Source organism: Marmota monax, unplaced genomic scaffold, assembly GCF_021218885.2.
Source record: "Marmota monax isolate L192 unplaced genomic scaffold, Marmota_monax_Labrador192_F-V1.1 WCK01_AAM20220418_F8-fsc00095, whole genome shotgun sequence".
Classification (NCBI taxonomy): Eukaryota; Metazoa; Chordata; class Mammalia; order Rodentia; family Sciuridae; genus Marmota; species Marmota monax.
The window spans coordinates 5,314,119-5,335,021 of NW_026695244.1; the positions used below are offsets into that span (position 1 = coordinate 5,314,119).

Below are 20,903 nucleotides of genomic sequence, written 5' to 3' on the forward strand. Positions count from 1 at the left end.
TTCACCTACAACTGCAGCAGTTTTCCATATCTTCTGATGGTCCACTGATGGCCATGGGAGCCAACATGCAATTGTAACCTGAGCTGTCCCACCACTCAAACTTCATTCCAGTCCCATTTGCTGAATTCCCTCCCTTTCCTACTAAGATGTAGCCTTGCTCTTAGTACTTTTTGATGGGGGAAAGATGACATGCTTGTACATGAATACAGAGCAAAGCAATAGGTAGTAAGTGATCAAGAAAGTCACTCATATTAGGAAAAAAACTGAAGGAATATTTAGAAGTAAAATCTATAACAATAAAAATTCCCAACAACCTAATGAGAAAATTAGTAAATCTAACAAAGTAGCCTATTAAAGAATATTTGATCCTGTTTTTCACCTTCCCTTAAATCTGTAGGTTAAGGACTGCCAGTAATTTTTTTCGAAGTAATTTGCGCTTTCTCTGATTCACTGTTCTATTTGCTGATACATTATCTTGCCTCCAGTTATGTCTGTATACTTTAAGTTCTATAAACAAATGCTGTTTTATTGGTTATGAACTGTAAGACAGCATCCACTGCTTGATAAAAAATAAATTGACAACAAATATATGAAAAAAATGTTCGACATTTCTAGAAATTAGAGAAATGCAAATTAAGACTACACTGAGATTTCATCTCACTCCAGTCAGAATGGCAATTATCAAGAGTACAAGTAACAAAGAATGTTGGCATGGATGTGGGGAAACAGGTACATTCTTATATCGCTGGTGGGACTGCAAATTGGTGCAATCGCTTTGGAAAGCAGTATGGAGATTCCTCAGAAAACGGAATGGAACCACCATTTGACCCAGTTATCCTGCTCCTTGGCATATACCCAAAGGACTTAAAATCAGCATATTGTAGTGAAGAGGCCACATTAATGTTTTTAGCAGTTTAGTTATCAATAGCTAAGCTATGGAACCAGCCTAGGTGCCCTGTAACAGATGAATGGATAAAGAAAATGTCACACACACACACACACACACACAGGAATATTACTCAGCTTTAAAGAAGAATGAAGTTATGGCATTTGCTGGTAAATGGGTAGAACTGGAGACTATCATGCTAATTGAAATAAGCCAATTCCCCAAACACCAAACAAAGGCTGAATATTCTCTCTGATATGTGGATGCTAACACACAATAAGGGAGTGGGGAGGAACAATAGAAGTTCATTGGATTAGACAAGGGGAAATGAAGGGAAGGGAGAGGGGATGAGAGTAGGAAAGAGAGAACTCCACATTATGTGTAACCACAAGAATGGGAAGTTATAGTCCATGTATGTATAGTATGTCGAAATACATTCTACTGTCTTGTGTGACTAAAAAGAACAAATAAATTAAAAAAAATTAAATTGAACACTCTACCAGTACCACCATGTGCATAGAATGGTAGCTTATCACTGGTGATATTCCGTTAGTCCAGTTCATCTGGAAGGTTTATTTACTAGAACAAACTTTGAAAGATTGTCACTCAACGGCAAGAGATGCTTTCTAAATAACTTGCATGTAAGCACCTTTCTCCTTTCATTTCAGTCAGACTCCCTTCTAATTCCATGTACATTTCTCTGAGTTCCTTCCTCCCAGGTCCTTTTACAGGATATACATCGTATTAAAAATAAATTGGGGGCTGGGCCTATAGCTCAGCCACAAAGCACTTGCCTAGCACACGTGAGGCCCTGGTGGATCCTCAGCACCACATAAAAATAAATAAATAAAATAAAGGCATTGCATCCATCTACAACAAAAAAAAATATTAAAAACAAAATAAAATGGGAAAATCTAGCAAGGACATGCTTGTCTGGAGGGAGAGGGCTGCAGGCACACTGGCCTACAGGGAGATGGAGTGTTCACCAGCCTGTCTCAAGCATGTGTCCTTCTTAAGTGCACCACCTCCTCATTTATGTATTGATCACAGATTTCCCAAGAGATATTCTAGGTCTTGGACACTATGCTAGACCCTAGGGCACACTGATGAGCAAAAGGAAAACTGTTGCTGCCTTTATGTGGGGGAGGTAGCACCACTTACAAATTTGCATTCATAAATATGTGTCAGCAAACACTCTAGCTCTGATATAGAAAGGAAGCACTAAAATTAGTATCTATTTCCCTAACAGCTCTGCTTAGGTCTGCTTATGTGAACAACATGTGCTGTGTCTCTTTCTCCTCTTTTCCTCTTTGTTGGGTGGAGGTGGATATAAGGCTAACACTGTCCTTTCATGGCTATGGTGATTTATAGTCACATCTGTTTTTTACATCATGTAATTCTTGACACCGCCCCCACCCCCCATAGATGGTATAATCTCAGTTTTAAATAAACAACATTATTATTTTTTAATATTTTTTTTAGTTGTAGTTGAACACAATACCTTTATTTTATTTATTCGTATTTGGTGCTGAGGATTGAACCCAAGGCCTCTCACGTGCTAGGCAAGCACTCTACAGCTGAGCCACAATCCCAGCCCAACATTATTACTCAGACTGTCATTGGGAGAGTGAATGAATGAGTGTTTGCACTGTGGGAGGTTGGGGGCAGAAATAAGCCCCAATTCTAATTTGAAGCCACCAAATGTAGTGGCTGTGAACCCGCCAAAAGCAGGAACCTTGGATTTACATTGTTTACAGCAGCGAGAGAAAATACCCCCCTTTTTCTCTGTAGAAGTTAGGACTGGATCTCAAAAATAGAAATGTGTCCTCCTAAACGCCTGCTCATCCCCATGGTTGACAAACAGCGATTTCCCAAGATAGCTGCCGCACACTCAGTTCTGAATCTCTGTATTTCTTCCTTTCCAGAATGTCTAAACCCCTCCTGATTGCACCCAGTCATACTTCCTGAACTTTTTGAGCAAACACTTTCAGGCTTCATATGCTTTCCTCAAAGCCCCTGGGCACAGACAGGGGAGGACTCAGGCCCTGGTGGAGTACTCTTGCGTGGGGATTCCTGACGCTCTGTGGCCCGCATAGACCAATGTGCTTCCCAGCCATGGTCCCACTCGCTGTTAGCAAGCTGAATGAGAAGCAACGCTATTTTTACTTCCCTGGCTGCAATCCTTTATGTTTATTTGCAGAAAGAAAATACATAAAGGATAAAGATGGAAATGCTTGGCCTTAGTTTTTCCTAAGCAGATGGGGGTTGGAATAGGACAGGGTATGTGAGGTCTGGGATGGTGGAAAAGAAAGGTCGATTTCCTGGGCTGTTTTCTCCTGATCGTGCCTGTTTCTGGCCCAGGAGTCCCCACACTTTTCTTTCTTTTCCCCAGACTCCCCCTTGACTGCCCGCCCCCCCCCCCCCGCCGCCCTCATCTTTGGAGGTGCCACCGTCACCTCTGATGCTGCCTGGGATGCTGCATCACTCTGCTGCTCCCCCTTTCCCCACAGTAAAGCATGCGCAGTGCGTCCCATGCCCGTCGACAGCATCAGCATCAGCATCAGCATCAGCATCAGTACCAGGGCCCGAAACCCGTCTCAGGCGCGTTCCCGAGGGAGGGGCGCACGCCCGAGTCGCGCGTCCCCGTGCTGCTCGCTCCTGCGCGCCGCCTCAGCACCCTCAGGCCCGGCAGCAGCCCCCGCAGTCGCTTGAGCGGCCGCGCCCGCCTCGGGGAGCGAGCAACCGCTGAGGAGGCTCCAAGTTGGCGGAGCGGTGGGGACCCCTGAACTCCTCTGCCGTCCGCCCAGGGAGGGGCTGAGAGGAGAGCTGAGGAGGGCGCGCCGCCCAGTCCTGAGCCCCCAGCCCTGAGCCCCCTGCCCGCGGTGGCACCATGCGCGTCCAGCCGGCGTGACCGGCTCCGCCCGCAACCGCCCCGCAGCCCAGCTTGGCGCTCTAGCTGGCCACACCGAGCGGCGCCCGGGAGCTATGAGCCATGAAGCCGCCCGGCAGCAGCTCCCGGCGGTTGCCCCTGGCAGGCTGCAGCCTTGCCGGCGCCTCTCGCGGCCCTTGCTGCGGCCCCATCGGCCCAGTGCCTGTCCGCGCCCCGGCCCGCGCGCCGCCCTGTCTCCTGCTCCTCGTCCTTCTGCTGCCTGCGCTCGCCTCCTCGTCCCGGCCCCGTGCCTGGGGGGCCCCTGCGCCCAGCGGTGGGTATGGCCCAGTGCCCTTTGCCTTGCTTTCCCCGCGGGGCCCTGTAGGGGAAAGCGAAGGGCACGCGGGTCCGTGCGCCCTGGACATGTCCCAGGCTTGGCCTTTCCGTGCCTCCCTGTCTACCTCTCCACCCTTCTCATTCCTAACCCCTTGGTTCATTCTAGTTCACTTTTGGAAGTCCATTTATGTTGCATTCACAAAAAACCCATCCCAATTACTGTGGTACCACTGGGAGGTATTTAGTGGATCCTGGGTCCTTCAGCGATCTCATGCAACTTGCGAAGGGGAAACCAGTGGTTGGGAAATGCAGCAAGGGAGCAAGTTGCTTCTTGTGTGCTGGAGCCTTAATATGAATGCGGGGAGCATGCAATGATAATAGTGGCAATGGGTTGTTTCCTCAAATTTCCCACTGGGCTTATTCACTGCAGTTGAGATTAAGATGAGGGAGGCATACTTCAGGGATCAAAGAAAAAAAGTGCAGAAGACATACTTTGTGCACCACCTTTGGTTGTGATTTCTCAAAATGCATGTCATGAACAATTAAAAACAACACAATGTCCAATACATTCATGATTGGAAATCACTGAAAGCAGAAAGTTGGCCTGGGCAGGAAAATAAAAAAAGAAATCGAAGGCCGCAACATCCATATCCCTCTATGGTAAAGGATTTTTGCTCATCTCAAAGTTAAAAGAATGGGAAAATTTCCATTTTGTTAAAAGAATCAATTAAAATTCCGTGTTCATGAAGTCAGCATTCAACTTATCCTTGGAGTGTTCTTAGTTCTCAGATGGGATACTATTGAGCAGAGTACAGTTGAACTTCTGTAGACTCAGAGAAGGGGTGGAGATGAGGGTCAAGACCCCTGAACAAGTACTTTTAATGACTTTTCCCTAAGTACATTCTGCCCCTCCCCCTAATATCTAGATGTATAAATTTGAGACTGGCTAAAAAAATGTATACTTGATTCTAGTGCATGATTGTATAAGCCTTATTGGCTGTTAACTTATTCAGGCCATTTCATTGTTGCCATAACTTGCTTTTCTCTGACTCCACTTCTTACCTGCTTATAAATAGAAAACTTTGTTAATGTAATTAATGAAAAAATGCATTTTAGTACATATGTATTTATGGGGTGTATATGTGTGTGTTTGTGTATGTTTGTGCTTCCTGTCCCCCCAGCTCCGCACTGGAATGAAACTGCAGAAAAAAAATTGGGAGTCCTGGCAGATGAAGACAATACATTGCAACAGAATAGCAGCAGTAACATCAGTTACAGCCATGTAATGCAGAAAGAAATCACACTGCCTTCAAGACTCATATATTATATCAACCAAGACTCAGAAAGCCCTTATCATGTTCTTGACACAAAGGCAAGACACCAGCAAAAACATAATAAGGTAGGCAGGAGGATGGACAGGAGGCAAAGTACCTACCATTGAAGAGTTTTCCTTTGCTTTGATTTTCTGCCAAAATCTGATTTCACAAATGTTACTGCAGCATTTCTTATTAAGAAATAAACTAATATTATTATAGGGGAGAAACTGGAGGAAATTAACTTGGGATCTACTGGGTTACTATCTACTTGGGATAGGGTTACTGTTTGTTTTTTTTCTCTGACTAAACTGGAATTGGCAGTTTTGGATACCTTTATAAGCTTAGCAGTTGAAACATGGTCCATGTATCTTTCAGGTGCATTGGGCACTGAGCAATAGTATGACTGTGTTTATGTCCCGCCTTGATTCTGTGAGCCTTTATGTAAGGGTGCAGGATTCTACCTCCCAGGATGTAAAAACTCCATTCAATCTGCACACACAAGATTGTTGTAAGGGGCTGTTTGGCAGCAGTTTCCTCATCAGTTTTTCCATTTAGAACTGGAGTGTTTAAGTTTACTCTTCCTTCAGTTGATCATTAGGAAGAAAATATTGCAATTCTATTATTAGTAGTCAACAGTTTGACATTTTAAAAGATTATGAAGACTAGAAAAAATTATTTACATAATATGAACACCAGTTTTGGTTGACATAGTGCTTCAAAACTGCATCTGCATTGATTGGGAGGAGTTGTTTTACTTTCAGTTTAGTTCAGAAAGTGGCACTGATTTTAAAAAGGATATTCAGTGGAAGACAAAAGATGCTTAATGTCAAAGAGTTTAAGGGATCTACTTAAACTCTTACAATTATTTATTTAAATTAATAATATTTTGGATCCAGGCAAGTTTACACAATGGATTATCAGTGCCTCTGTTCTTTATTAGGAGCAGAAAATAGAGTCCACATGGTAAGTATTTCATTTTGACCTATATCTGTTCATTGACAAGCACAGGAACTGTCTAAGCTTCAAGAATTTAAGAAAACCATCTGTGGTTTATATTCTTGTTTTTATTTAGTTTTCTAAAATATAGATAAGTGGTAACAGCATTTATCCCCATTTTATATAACTGTCTGTAAAGAAATGAATTTGCATAACCACCAAAAATCAAAGAACATAACCATTTAATTCTCTGCCAGGTCTTTCCCACCAGAAGCTTCTCTGTTACTTAATGGACTAACACATCATATCTACCCATTTGCCTTATTGAAGTGAGTAGTGGGTGTTGCCTTTAGGAAGAGGCATCAGGGTCCCCTTGATAGAATGAATGAAGGTCCATAACTTTCCTTATGAATGAGACCTTCAGTGGTTAAGTGGCTAGTTAGTTCTCAGTGCCCTTGCATAGGCTGCTGGAGGAGAAAAAAACCTGTATTAAAATCTATTTTAAAGTTTCTCAAGCCCTATGCAGCTGAAATGTGAAAGAAATTTCAGAAGAATTTTATAACTGAGGTATTGGGGGCTATGACTAATGCTTGTCTTATAGCCTAAGTTTGCATAGTTGTTTTGTTTGTGGAACATGATTTGACTTATATATCTGACTTTCTATGATAATAAGGTTGTTCAACCTTTACCCACCACTTGGGTAGAGGAATAGAATCTCAACTAGGGATCACTCACTTGCTGTTGGAATGATTTAACCTCCCCACTCCCACCCTGGTGGTGGGTTTCTTTTCTACTTTGGAAAGAATGTTTATATAGAAATCATATATGAAAGCATTTTTCTTCTCTTCTTGTTGTTTAATTCAGTGGATTTTGTTGCACATTGTTGGTATGCAAGCTGTATATGAAGGATTCACAGATAAGAACTGAGGGTGGGAGGTTGGAAAAGACATGCTCTGTCCCTTCAGGAGTTACACAAGTGACATAAGCAGCATTCTAAAAAGCGTTCCCGTCCAGGTACGTACAGTATCATTCTGATGTGGGGGCTGCCTTGAAGTTGACCATTGTGTTCTGTGGTTTCTCTTCTGCTTCTGTTTTTAAGCATCTCTTGAACAAGTTAACAAAAAGGGTTCATATGCTTCCTGCTACATTTTAGGATGACTTGCCTGATAACAGTGCTGGGAGACACACTTGTTAGTTTGGCTGCTTTACAAATGTTTCATTGAGAAAGTATGGAATGTCATTATTTTTTGGTTTTATAAAAAAAAAGTTTCACTTTTAATATCTGTGTGCTATGGGTCACTGTTTCCTCCCCTAATTCCATTGCACTGAAGCACATTTTAATGAAATGCTTAGAAATGCCTTAGAAATGCTGAATCATTGTGCCTCTGTGCCTCTCTCCTGGATCCCCAGATTGGGGGTAGAAGTGGAGAGGGAAGTTCCCAAATATAGGTTGCCAGGCCAAGCTCCACATTTATGTCTGAAGCCGTTTCATAAGTACTCAGTAGTGATGGGTCCTAATTACTTAACAGCTGTGAAAGTTAAAATGTTTATTAACTCTTTCAAAATTGGAGAGTTTAAAAGCAGATCGTGTCAAGTACTTCTGAACATATGTTGTCATTGAAAACATTAATTTCATTGTCAAAGAATGTTCAGGAGCCGGGCATAATGGTGCATGCAGGTAATCCCAGTGGCTGGGGAAGCTGAGACAGGAGGATTGCGGGTTCAAAGCCAGCCTCAGCAATAGCAGGTGCTAAGCAACTCAGAGACTCTGTCTCTACATAAAATACAAAATAGGGCTGGGGATGTGACTCAGTGGTTGAGTGCCCCTGAGTTCAATCCCTAGTACCAAAAGAAAGAAAGAATGTTCAGGAATTCTTTCAATCTCCATCTGGAGTAGTGAATAACCAATTGTCCAAATCTCCATTTTTTGGAGGGGTGGGCACACTTAATAAACATATCAGGATGAAAGGCATAAACCAAGATAGTCCAGAGCAGATGGGGAATTCATAGACAACTCGGAATTAAATGGTTATGTTCTTTGATTTTTGGTGGTTACGCAAACTCATTTCTTTACAGACAGTTATATTTTCTGATAATTGATTATATATATTTTTTATTACCTAGAAAGTGAATATTACTATCATGTGGCAGTGTTAATACCCCAAATGGAAAAATTTAATTTTGTCATGTGTGATATTGTGAAATATATATTGGGTCTTCATCCTGTGTTCTCCTAAAAGCCTTGGAATTTCCTGAGTGATAAAGATCTCTTGTATGATAATATGAGGACTAGTGTCTGGGGTCCTCTAGGTGCTTCAGGGTGGGATGGGTTACCAGAAAGACTGAGGAATGATTGGAGAGTTAGGACTTTTAGTCTCACCCCCGAGAAGAGGGGCTGAAGATGAAGTTGATCATTGACAGTAATGTAATCAGTCTTGTCTATGAACTGAAGCTTTCATAAAAACCCAAAGGAACTAGTTTCTGGAAGGTTTCAGATAGCTGAACATGTGGAGGTTCCTAGAGGGTGGCATGGAAGGGCATGGAAGCTCCTTGCCCCTTCTCCAATAATGTGCTCTAACCATCTCTTCCATATGGCCATTACTTTGCATCTTTTGTAATGGCTTTTGTAATAAGTCAGTAAATGGGCTGGGGATATAGCTCAGTGGGTAGAGTGCTTGCCTCACATGCAGAAGTCCCTGGGTTCAAATCCCCAAAACCCTCCTCCCTCCTCCCACAAAATATATAGTCTTTGAGTTCGGTGTCTCTTATCAAATTAATTCTGAGGAGGGCATCATGGGAACCACAGTTTATAGCATGTCTTTCAGAAGCTCAAGCCCCCAACTTGGGGCTTGTGATTGGCATCTGAAATGAGTAACTGAAGTCTTGTGGGACTAAGCTTTCAATTTCTGGGCTCTGACCCAATCTCCAAATGGATGGTGTTATGAATTGAATCAGAGGACACTAGCATTGTGTTCAACGCAATGGCTTGGTGTGTGGGGGAAAATATCCCCTCTACCTCTGGTGCCACCAGTGTTGTATTGAGTATCATGTGAAAAGGGAGAAGGAAAAAACACTTAGCTTAAAATCTATCTATCTATCTTTAAGTTTAAAAAAAATCAATTCTTATGAGCCATACATTTAGAAAGCAGGAGAAACCCTTAGATTCATTCATTCACTCACTCATTTATCCATTCTGAGATAATCCTATGAGGTCTGTTCCTAGGGAAATTCAGAAACTTTTTCCAGAAATTTTTCTTTGATCAAAATTTACTTGTCCTCTATCCCATTCCCTTAGAATTCTTTTCTCTTCTGGTTGGGAAGGGAGTTCCACAGGGCATGGGGAAATGTGACCTAGAGTTTGGACAGATATAAGTGAAATCAAACAAAACTGCCTCCTGTCGTGGAATGATATTTGGGTAAACAGGCCTTTTCTAATCTCTACCACCCCAGATTGAGGAGTGAGAGGTTTAGTGAATTCAATATTTATTTATTTATTAGTGCTGGGGGTTGAATCCAGGGTCTTAAGCATACTAAGTGTAAGCCCTGACACTGACCTACTCCCCCAGCCTAAGTGAATTTGGATGACAGTGATTATGTATGCTTTCTACTTTACTTTTGGACAAGACTGGTTCTACATTTATTGACTTTTCAGAAGCTCCATTTTTCTTGGCATGGTGTAAATGGTCCTAAGTGTCTTACATATGAGATACTCTCACACGATTTTAGAATTCTGGAACACATGTTTTTTATGACACCTATTATCAGAAATCAATTCCTATTTTTATTATTTTTTATTTTTTTTAAATGTTGAGCTCTCCCCCTCCTTTTTTTTTCATTTATTTCTTAGTTGCAGTTGGACACAATATCCCTATTTATTTATTTTTATGTGGTGCTGAGGATCGAACCCAGGGCTCCGAACGTGCTAGGCGAACGCTGCATCGCTGAGCCACAATCCCAGCCCCAGGAATCAATTTTTAAAAGTCAACAGAAAGTCCCATATTCTGGACCATGGGAGAGTGGGAATTCTGCTTCCCAAGTAGCTGGGACTTAAGGCAAACACCACCATGCCTGGCTGTTTAAAATTTTATGAACTACACTTTGGACATGTCCTTGCTTCTTCCTCACTCATTGTATAAAGTTAATTGTTTGACAAGTCTGAATTGTCACAGGGCCCTTCCTCAGATTTAATAGAGTGGCTATCTATTATATTATAATATAAAATCTATATTGTCCTCAACAGCCCCCTCCCAAATTTTCCAGGTTTTTAAAGCAGTCATTATAAAATTATGATATGTAGAATTCAGACTTGTAGTGGTTTTATTTGGAATCCTGGCATAGAGGAGGCTTTCAGTAAATATCAGTCAAAGGAATTGATGATTGAACATCCATATGTTAGAAAGAGTATAGTATAGCAGTTCCCATAAAATTTCATGATATAATCAAATCAAAATTAAAAAAAGATTTAGTGTTTTTGACACTATGCTGGATCAATGGGAGAGGTAATTTTTTGGTCTTGAGTTTTTGGGCACTGTATAAGTTATACCTTATGCTTTTATTGTTTAATATAACAAAAATACCTTTATAGTAGTGCCCCTTATCCATGGCTTTTCTTTTTGCAGTTTCAGTTGTGATGGGTGATTGTGGGTAAGAAAAAGGGTTAGTATGATAAGATTTTAAGAGAGAGAGAGAGAGAGAGAGAGAGAGAGAGAGAGAGAGAGAACATTTATATAACTTGTATCACAATATGTTGTTATACTTGTTTTATTTTTTATTATTAATCTCTTATTATCTTATTTATAAATTAAACTTTATTGTATACATGTGTGTACAGGAAAAAAAAATCACAATCTGTATAGGGTTTGTTACTGTACCTGGTTTCAGTATCCACTGAAGGTCTTGGCATGAATCCCCTGAAGATTAGGAGGTGACTAATGGGCCAACCACGAGCTGACCATGTGATAGCTTTTGTCATTGTTATGAGGTGGTTGCTTGATGGCACAGCAAGATGTGTCTCCCTGCTCGTATGGTTTCTAGTAGATCAGATTCACATCTGTTAGGTGTTCAGGTTTGTTGGATTCAGCACACATTTACTGAAAACCTCTTTTGAATCAGGCACTTTGCTAGGCTCTGGGGAATAGGACAAGGAGTAACACTTAGTCCCTACTCTGCTCACTGGTGGGCTGTCAGGGAGCTGGTGGCTTGTGGTTCATGTCTGTGTAGTTACAGTTGTGAGAACAGAAGACTGTGGACACCCAGAGAGGAGAGTAATCTTTGCCCAAGGAAGTCAGAGGAAACAGCACAGAGGAAAAGAGAACTGGGCTGGTCCTCAAGAACTGTTAGGAAATGCATTTGTGCAGGAGGTGGAGAGAGGACAAGCCAGGGGCAGCAGAACAGAGGCTCTACTTGCACCATGTGTCCTGCTGGGTAGCAGCAGCACCTTGGATGTGGCTAAGTGCGAGAAGGGAAAACCTAAGTGTGGGAAATTTTAAAGAATCAGGCATTAGTGTTATATTTGTAGTGACTTTTAAAAAAATCCTACTTTATTCTCTAGAAAAACTTTATTTATTTATTTATTTATTGGTGCTGGGGATTGAACCCAGGGCCTTGTACATGTGAAGCAAGCACTCTACCAGCTGAGCTATATCCCCAGCCCCAAGACTTTTGCTTACTATTTCCACAAAGGATTAACAGCTAGTGAGTGCCAGACAGAGCCAGGATTTGAACCCAGGTCTTTTCTTTGCAGAATCTATACTGGAGGGAGATAGGAGGCATTGGGAGTGACGGGAGCAGAAGGTGAGGGCTGTGAAGGATGTCTCGACACGAGGGGTTTGGTTTTGGGCTCATGTCTTATTGCATAGTAAGCCCTGGGGAATCTAGAGGTGAGCATGCATTGATTGAATGCCAAGCACGTGGCTCCTCCTGGAGCTCACCTTCTAACAAGAGGGGACAGACCACAGCACAGCAGGAACAGCAATAGCACACAGTGATTCCAGGCATTGACAAGTGCTTGAAGAACATAAAAAATGAACCGCGGTAGAAGGTGGTGGGTGCAGGGTCACTCTTGATCGAGCAGAGCAATGAAGCTAAATCCACCTATTGTCAGGAAGTGGCTCCTTTTTAGATAGGGTGGACACAGGCCATTTATTGTCACCCTCCATCCTATTTCTTGTGCTGAGGTCTGATGTCTCCCCCCAAAGTTTGTGTGTTGGAAACTTAATCTCCAAATTCATGTTAGTGGCACTTGGAGGAGGGGACAATGGGAGGCATTAGGATTAGAGGCAGTCATGAGGCTGAGCCCTTGTGATAGCTTCAGTGGCTTCATATGAAGAGGAAGAGGGACATGAGCTAGCACATATGCTATCTTGTCATATGATGTCCTCAGCCATGCTATGATGTGGCAGGAAGGCCCTCTCCAGGCAGCAGAGGCCTGCTTGTGGACTTCCCAACCTCTAGAACCATGAACTAACTACACTTGATTTTCTTTATAAATTACTCAGTTTATGATATTATTCAGTTACAGCCACAGAAACCAGACAGGTTAAGATACCTTGCTGCCCAACACCCACCCTTCTTCATTTCTGTTACTTGCTTGACTCCTGTAGGCATTTGAGTTTGGACCATAATTTTTGATTCTTTTCTTCCATAAAGTCTAGACCATTTTTGATCATTGTACCCTGGATTGATTTGAACAGTCCACAGCTGTCCTATTGAAAGTCTTGCTTCAGTGTGTGTCTCTAAATAATCTTTCTGCTCAGGGGTTGACTCATTTTTGCTAGCTATGTAACTACTGGTGTTAGTCTGTCTTCACTGATTCTCAGTTCAGTTGACATCGTGGGCCAGAGTCCTTCTCGTTGTAGCCAGTTGAAAATAACCCAGGCTAGGCATGGTTTATACCTGTAATCCTAGTGACTTGGGAGGCCAAGGAAGGAGGATTGCAAGTTCTGGGCTAGCCTCAGTAACTTAGGGAGACCCTCAGCTACCTTGCATGACCCTGTTTCAAAAAAAAGAACTGAGGATGTGGCTCAGTGGTAGAATGCCTCTGGGTTCAATCTGTAGTACCAAAACAAACGAACAAACAGACCAACAATCAAACCACAAAATTTTCAGGAGCCTGTGCCTGGTGGCATGGCCCAGGGTTAGTGGCTTTATCCAATATGAAAGTAAATTGGGCAAGAAGGGAGCTCTCCTTTTGCTAACCCTGTTTTTCTCAGCGGTGGGGCTGGTTTCCCATCCTGAGAGTGAACCTTGGAGTCATCTTTGACTCCTCTTTCCTTCATCTCCTGCCTATAAATAGTGGCTTATTAAGTCTTGACGTTGCTCCCTTGAATCCCTTCCTCCTCCTCTCTCTGCATTGTTCTGTCCCCCCCCCCCCCACCCCTTGTTCTCTCTCTCTGTCAATCCATCCGTCTCACTGCTGACAGATTAATCTTAGCGGAACACTTATTTCATCATGTGACTCCCGTTCTCCACATTCCACAAGCTCACTTTCAGCTAGCCACGTTTTCCTGGGGGTGGGGGTGAGGGTGGGGGAGGGAGGAGAGGACGGAGACTCTCAAGAATTGCCACTTTCCTCTTCATCACGCTCATTTGCTTCTCCCTTGTCCTTCTAGCTTTTTCCCCAGGGCTCTTTATCCAAAGGCAGTCCATGGTTGGAAGTAATTTTGTCTGGGTGATTCCATTCATATCTGTCCAAGTTCTGGGGTTAGTTGTGGAAAACCCTTGTGATTCATGATAATAACCCACTCTGTCAGTAATGTATTCCCAGACTTTTAAGTTCAAGTTCTCGTACCTTACTGCTGCAGGACACCCTGTTCCGTCCATCATTAAGATATTGGTAATTAATTGCTCATTGAGGATGAGCTTTCTGAATGAAAGTATTTTTTTTCCTTTTGAGAACATACATAATCAAAAGGCTTTATTCTTACAAAGTGTTCTGTTCACAATTGCTATAGGAGCCCTTTAACCTTTTGAAAATTTCCTTCATTCCTATAATTCGTTCATTCAGAGCCCACTGAGTGTCTGAATTCTGCAATTTTTCAGGGGCGCCTTTGTGTTTAGAATTCATATAAATTCAGTATAACTTTAACTGAATTTAATTCTAGGAATTCCATTATAAATGGGGGTAGACCCAGTTACCATATTTTATATTCAGAATAATGAAAAGTCAAAAAACAATCATGTTCATTCATGGCACATTTGAATAGAATTCTCCGTCACTGGCTACCTATTCTGCCACAGTTGGGAATTAACTCAGTGCTTCAAATACATTTTGTTATATAGGTGTCTTCACTGGTGGACGGAAGCTAAACGTTCCTTATCTGGAATTACAGAGTAATGAATTTGAATTCTCCTTTTAATTCTATTGTAGAAGAAATTTATTTGTTAACAAGAACTACCTTAACACTAAATGTTTTTCTAAGCCTTCTATTTAGAGATGAAAAGGATGGAAATTCAAGCAAATTTCCTCTACAGATAGACACTAATTACAGAGTAATTAAGTTCAAATAAACCAGTGAATGAAGTATAAATAGGACCCCATTGCAAGTGCCTACATTGCTCTGAGCTGGGCTCTGTAATTATATAGCTGGGGACACCCGCCTCTTGCTTATCTGCATGGCAGTGTCCACTTGAAGGAATTGTCCTGCCATATTTTTAATTCTAGTTGAGTCGTGTGAACAAGGTCATCACGTGCTCCTGGACTGCTTCCTCCTGCCTTTCCTGGGGGTCAAGAGTAAATCTAGATGTAGTCAAATCTAAGCACAGCTAGAGACATATAAAAAGCCCCCCAGAACAATGGAGAAATTGATGTTTGAGTATCTGCTGGATCCAGTGTCTGTTTTGGAGCTTCCTTTCCCTTGGTGTGGACGTTTAAGAATTTGCTGTATCTAGCTATAGTCCAGGTCACTTTACTGGGTTCTTTGTGCTTCTTCTTACCTGTTAACAGACCTGCTAATACACTATATGTGCAATAGTGGTATTGCCAATGGGTTCCATTAAGTGCACATCATTCAAAGCTTAGAGAAGTCCCCTCCTGTCAGCTGAGTAGAATGCCTTAAATCAACTTGCAACTCAGCTCTCCAATGCCTTGATAAAAATACAAATAGAACATGCAGCTTTTGTATCAAACCTAAACAATTTATTGAGGCACTGTCGTATCTATAATCTCACATGGTTCTCGCAGTGTACTTACCAAGATTAGTATTTCTGTGTTCTTAAAGATGAAACTAAATCCTGAGAGGTCAGGTCAGTTGCTCGAGGTCTTCAGAATAATTGCTATGACCAGAAATATCAGAACCTTGGTCTGTGGATTTCCACTTTCTTTTTTTTTTTTTCATTGAAACTTTGGATTGGATAGGGAGGTTTCTGTTCCTTTTAGGTATTTTTCCTCTTGATGATAAGGACCTATGGCTAATGTCTTCTGAACCGAGTACATGTGTTCACACCCACACATTTCTCCTGGTGTTTCTCTGCAACCAGCAAGGTTTCTAATCCCCCCACCCCCCACAACTGAATACTTCAGATAAAAAAAATCTTGTTTAAAACTGGTGGCATTTGTAGGATATTTTGCTTGTCTGTTTACCTTTTTTTATTAACTTTAATTTTCTTTTCCTCTATCAGATTCTCCTTCCTTACACACTGAACAAGGATGGTCATGTTTGGTGTTTCCAAATTATATGCCAGATATTTGAGAAACTCTGAAGTAGTTTTTCTCTTGTACGTATAGGGATATCCAGTTTGAAGAAGTAGGTCTTTGAAACAAGCTGAATTTAATAAGAACTGGTTAAGCTATGCTTTATTTTGTTACTCTTGGAAGAAATGACATAACACCCAATTTAAACATTTTGTCAGCATGTGAAATTCAGGGTAACTAGTTTTTTGATGCTGTTTCATCTCAGAGCAAGGAAACTGGCATTTTAGTGATCTGGTGTATCCATTTATTTGTGGGTTAACTATGATTTGTACTATGCTGTTTAGATTATCAGAAATTCCTCGGACTTGCCTTACTACCTCTGTTGTAAGGAAGTCGTAGAAGAATTGCTGGGGGATGGGGGGTGGTTCTGAGAAATCTGCAGTAATATTTATTCAGACTTGGGTAAGTTGCTTAGTCTCTCTAACTTCTCTCTAAGCCTTAGAGACTAAGGACACTTTATTATTGTGTCCTTATCAATAACATGCACAATAATAAAGTTCCCACCTCAGAGACTGTGCCTGGCCTAAATGGGATCACCCATATAAGATGTGCTTTGCCTGGTGTGTGGAAATACTTAGTAAGTGGTATTAATTACTGAGCAGCCTCTGGAACTGCTCTTTCCTAAATAAAAGATTTCTTCTATTAAAACAAGAAGATGGGTTTTGAGGGTCATTCTGAGGACAGTTCTGGGGAGGGTGATTCTCAGAGTCTTTCTGGTGTTGTGGTTGCCATGTGCATGGTTGATCCGTGTTGGATGGAAGTAGCTTCAAGGAGTGACTACATGAGGATATGTGTATGTCTAAGAGCCTGCAGTCCCCGAGCCATGTGAAGTAGATAAACTGGTGCTTGTACTCTGGGGGAGTAGAAAAGTGTCCCTATACCTTTGCTAATAATCTAAGCACTCAGAGAAGGTGTGGACATCAGGCATTTCAGTGAGTAGTAAGGTGAACCATTTTCTTCTTGGAGCTAATTGCTGAATGTGTATGCTGTGGCCTCAAATACTTGTACTCTAAATAGCATACATTCCTATGACAATTTCTCCCAGAAATGTCCCAATTAGACATCCACTTCTCCTCCCCTCCCCCAATTTTCCAAACCAAACCAAACCCAAGAAATACTTTCAGCTGCCATGGACAGTTTTCTGGCTTTGGAATGAAATGTAACAATGATAAAACCGTAACAAATAGAATAGTATACAGACCTTCAAATAAGACAAAAATTAACAGGGTTAAAAATAGCAGATACACAATTCTGTTTTTGATTTGGACCCTGGGATATAATTGCTCAGGCTGTGACCAAGGGGTAAAATCTTGGGCCGTGTGCCTTTACTGAGAAGAGTACATACACTGATTCCTCTCCTACCATCAATCATTGCTAAAAACAGTGAACTCTCACTAATTATCTTGCTAATTACTGTGGGCTGTCCTGTGTGACATAATGGACTTGCATCTCTGCAGAATGTTCAAACTGTCAGGCTGCAGAAACACTATTGCTTGTTTTTTTTTTTTTTTTCCAGAACCAATGGGACATTGAAATGATGCTACCTTGTCCTTATTTTGGCTTCATAATGGTCTGTAGTAAAGTTTTCAGAAATGATTAATCATTTTTCTTTCCCTTTCTAATTAAATCTATGTTTTATATATATATATATATTTGGGTAGTAATCCTTTTCAGGCCTCTGATGCAGTTACTGTTGCCCAAATATTAAGTTTATAAATTGTCCTGGCTGCCTATGAGGTCTTAAATTTATATTTCCACTTTAGTTTTCCAGAGGTCTTGGATTTCCCCTGAGATGTTTCCACACTCTTATGTATTAAAGGTTTATGACCTTATTTGATGGGTTTGAATGAAACATTGTTTGTGATGTAAGCTTTGAGAATCTTGGTGCTTTCACAGAGGCACCATCTTTCCCTTGTTATCTAGACTACCATTCCCGTTATTTATCTTAGGTTTCCATTTGCACGTCTAATAGGCAACTCAAGCTTATCATGTCCAAAATGGAGCTCTTAATTCTAACATCTCCTGCCCTAACCAGGCCCTCCAAGCATCTTCCAGTGGCTCAGGCTGAGACCCTTTTCCCTTCTTTTTCTTAAAAACAACACTTCTAGCCATCAAATCTCATTCTCATTTCGAATGCAACCGAGAATCTAAGCACTTCTCCACTGGCCCCTCTGGTCTAATCCACCACTTTCTCTTGCTTCCATTGTTATATTGTCTTTCCAACTCTTGTTCCTGGTCTTGTCCTTCCTCCTCCACTCTGGTTTTGGTCTATTTTACTCACAGGGATCATGTCACTTATCAGCTCAACAACCTCCAGGAACTTCCCATCAACTTGGAGTGACTCTCCCCCCTCCAATCATAACATGGCCACTGAAGAAAATTAAGTCATTACTAGTAATTATAGTTGGATAGAAGGAAGTACTCTTTATGTTTGTATGTTTATACACATAACATAAGAAGATTAATAAGATTTAAATATCATGTTCACTGATGGTTTAAAAGTGTAATCAACTATCTTGGGCATGGTGATACATGCCTGTAATTCCAGCAACTTGGGAAGCTGAGGCAGGAGAATGGCAAATTTGAGATCAGCCTTGGCAGCTTAATGATACCCTGCCTCAAAAAAAAAAAAAAAATAAAAAAATCCAGGGATGTAGTAGAGTGCCCTGGGTTCAAAATCCAGTGCTGGAAAAAAAAAGTGTATAATAAACTAACTGGCTTACCTACTTACTATATTAGTCAGATTTTTTTTTTTGTCACTATGACCAAAATACTTGACATAAACAACTTGAAGGAGAAAAGATTTATTTAGGCTCCTGGTTTCAGAAGTTTCCCATGGCCAACTGGCTTCAAGGCAGAAACATCCTGGTGGAAGGGTGTAGTGGAAGCAAGCTGCTCAGCTCATGGCAGCTGAGTATAGAGAGGGAGAGGAAAGGGTCCAGGGGTAAGACATAGTCCCCATGGGCATGCTCCCAGTGACCTACTTTTTTCCGTCATGCTTCATCTGCCATCTCCATCATCTCCAGTAGTCTAATGAAAAATGAACCCATTATGTCCCATCATAACTGTTTATAGGACACCAATAAAAACTTAAATTGAGCAACTTATGAGTTTCTTATAAAACTTTATAAGTTTATGTTTTCATTCGTGTCCAGTATGTTAGATGATGGGACATAATGGGTTAATCCATCAAATGAATAGATCCACTGATGAGGTCAGAGCCTTCAGTTATTTCCCCAAAGCCCCACCCACCTCTGGAAATTATTTAATTGGGAATCAAGCCTTGAAGTATGCAAGCCTTTGGGAGACATTCTAGATCAAAACCATAATGCCACTGGAGACACATTCCAGTTTAAGAATTTGATTTTTCTATTTTCAAGTCCTAGACTATACAATTCAAATGGATTAGGTGTTTTTAAAATTGCAACACATAAAAACAAAACAAAAACAACACCTAAATGTGCTTATTAAGGTTGTGACATGTTCAGGGTTATCTTTTGCTGTCCAGAAATGCTTTTGATGTGTCAATGTCTTATAGAAGATTGTACTTTTTACTAACCAGAGAAATAGAATTGATGCTTCTGAGTTCAGCAGTGGACTGAGTAAGGGAAGTATTATTACTGTGTAGACGTGAGGATTGGTTCTCATTTCCATGAAGAGGGGTGCTTTCTTCCTGGTAGCTGGGGAAGTTTCTTGAGGCCAAAGAAGAGAAGCTTCATAGTGGTTACAGGAGTCTTCACAGAATATTTGGGGTGGGGCCCTTATGTGAAAGGAAAGTAGGTTATCCTGCAAATATTGGGCTTCCTGGGAAGAGAATGATCAAAGAAAATTGGATATAGGCTGAGGTTCTGAAAAAAAATTGCTCAAAAGGAATATTTGGAGATGTGCTAAAAGTTGAGATTTGATTAGATGAACAATACAAATGAGAATAATGTTTGAAAAAATAAGGATGAATAGTTCAGTTTTTGCAGGATTGAAATTGTTTTATTGTGAGAAAATTATATAACATAGAATTTACCATATTAACCCTTCAAGTATATGTTTCTGTGGCATTGAAAATATTCACTGTCCTTCAACCATTAGACACTACTCATCTCTATATCATTTTTATCTTTTTAAAAAACTTTTATTATTTTTTTTAAATATTATTTTTTTAGTTATAGTTGGACATATTACCTTTATTTTTGTTTTTATTTGTTTTTATGTGGTGCTGAACCCAGGGCCTCGCATGTGCTAGATGAACGCTCTACCATTGAGCCACAACCCCAGCCCAACATTTGTATCTTCTTCAACTGAAACTCTGTGCTCATAAAACACTAACTCCCCATTCCTTCCTCTCTGCAGCCCCTGGTAACCACCATTTTTCTTTCTATCTCTGCAAATTGACCATTCTAGGTATCTCATATAAATGGAATCATAAAATATTTGTACTTTTGTGACTAATTTGTTTCATTTATCATAATGTCAAGGTTCTCATGTTCTAACATGTATTGAATTTCTTTCCTTTTCAAGGCTGACTAATATACCATTGTATGTTTGTACCACATTTTGCTTATCCATTTGTTCACTGATTGACACTTGAGTTGCTTTGGCCTTTTGCCTAGTGTGAATCATGCTGCTGTGAACATGGGTATACAAATACCTGTTTGAATTTCTGCTCTTGATTCCTTTCAATGTGTACCCAGAAGCAGAATGATGGATTATATATACTTCTATTTTTAATTTTAGAGTAATCACAGAATTACCATATAATTTCCCACGGCAGTGGGACCATTTTACATTTCCACCAGTAATGCCCAAGTGTTCTGCATCCTCACCAATACTTGCTATTTTCTATTTCTTGTACTGACCATCCTAGTGAGTGTGGAA

At 41.0% G+C, this 20,903-nt stretch overlaps 1 protein-coding gene across 3 annotated transcripts in view; it reads left to right on the top strand.

The window, feature by feature from the left end:
* Positions 1-3,555: 3,555 nt before the first annotated feature.
* Adam23 (ADAM metallopeptidase domain 23) overlaps positions 3,556-20,903 on the top strand; it is a 167,545-nt gene continuing 150,197 nt past the window's right edge. The window contains exons 1-2 of one of the 3 annotated variants that reach the window (XM_058578160.1): positions 3,556-4,089; positions 5,273-5,490. In XM_058578160.1, the coding sequence (XP_058434143.1) occupies positions 3,879-4,089; positions 5,273-5,490 (429 nt within the window). In that variant the 5' untranslated portion in view covers positions 3,556-3,878. The remainder of the gene's footprint in view (positions 4,090-5,272; positions 5,491-20,903) is intronic. The other 2 variants (XM_046463111.2, XM_046463110.2) reach the window with 2 other exon arrangements.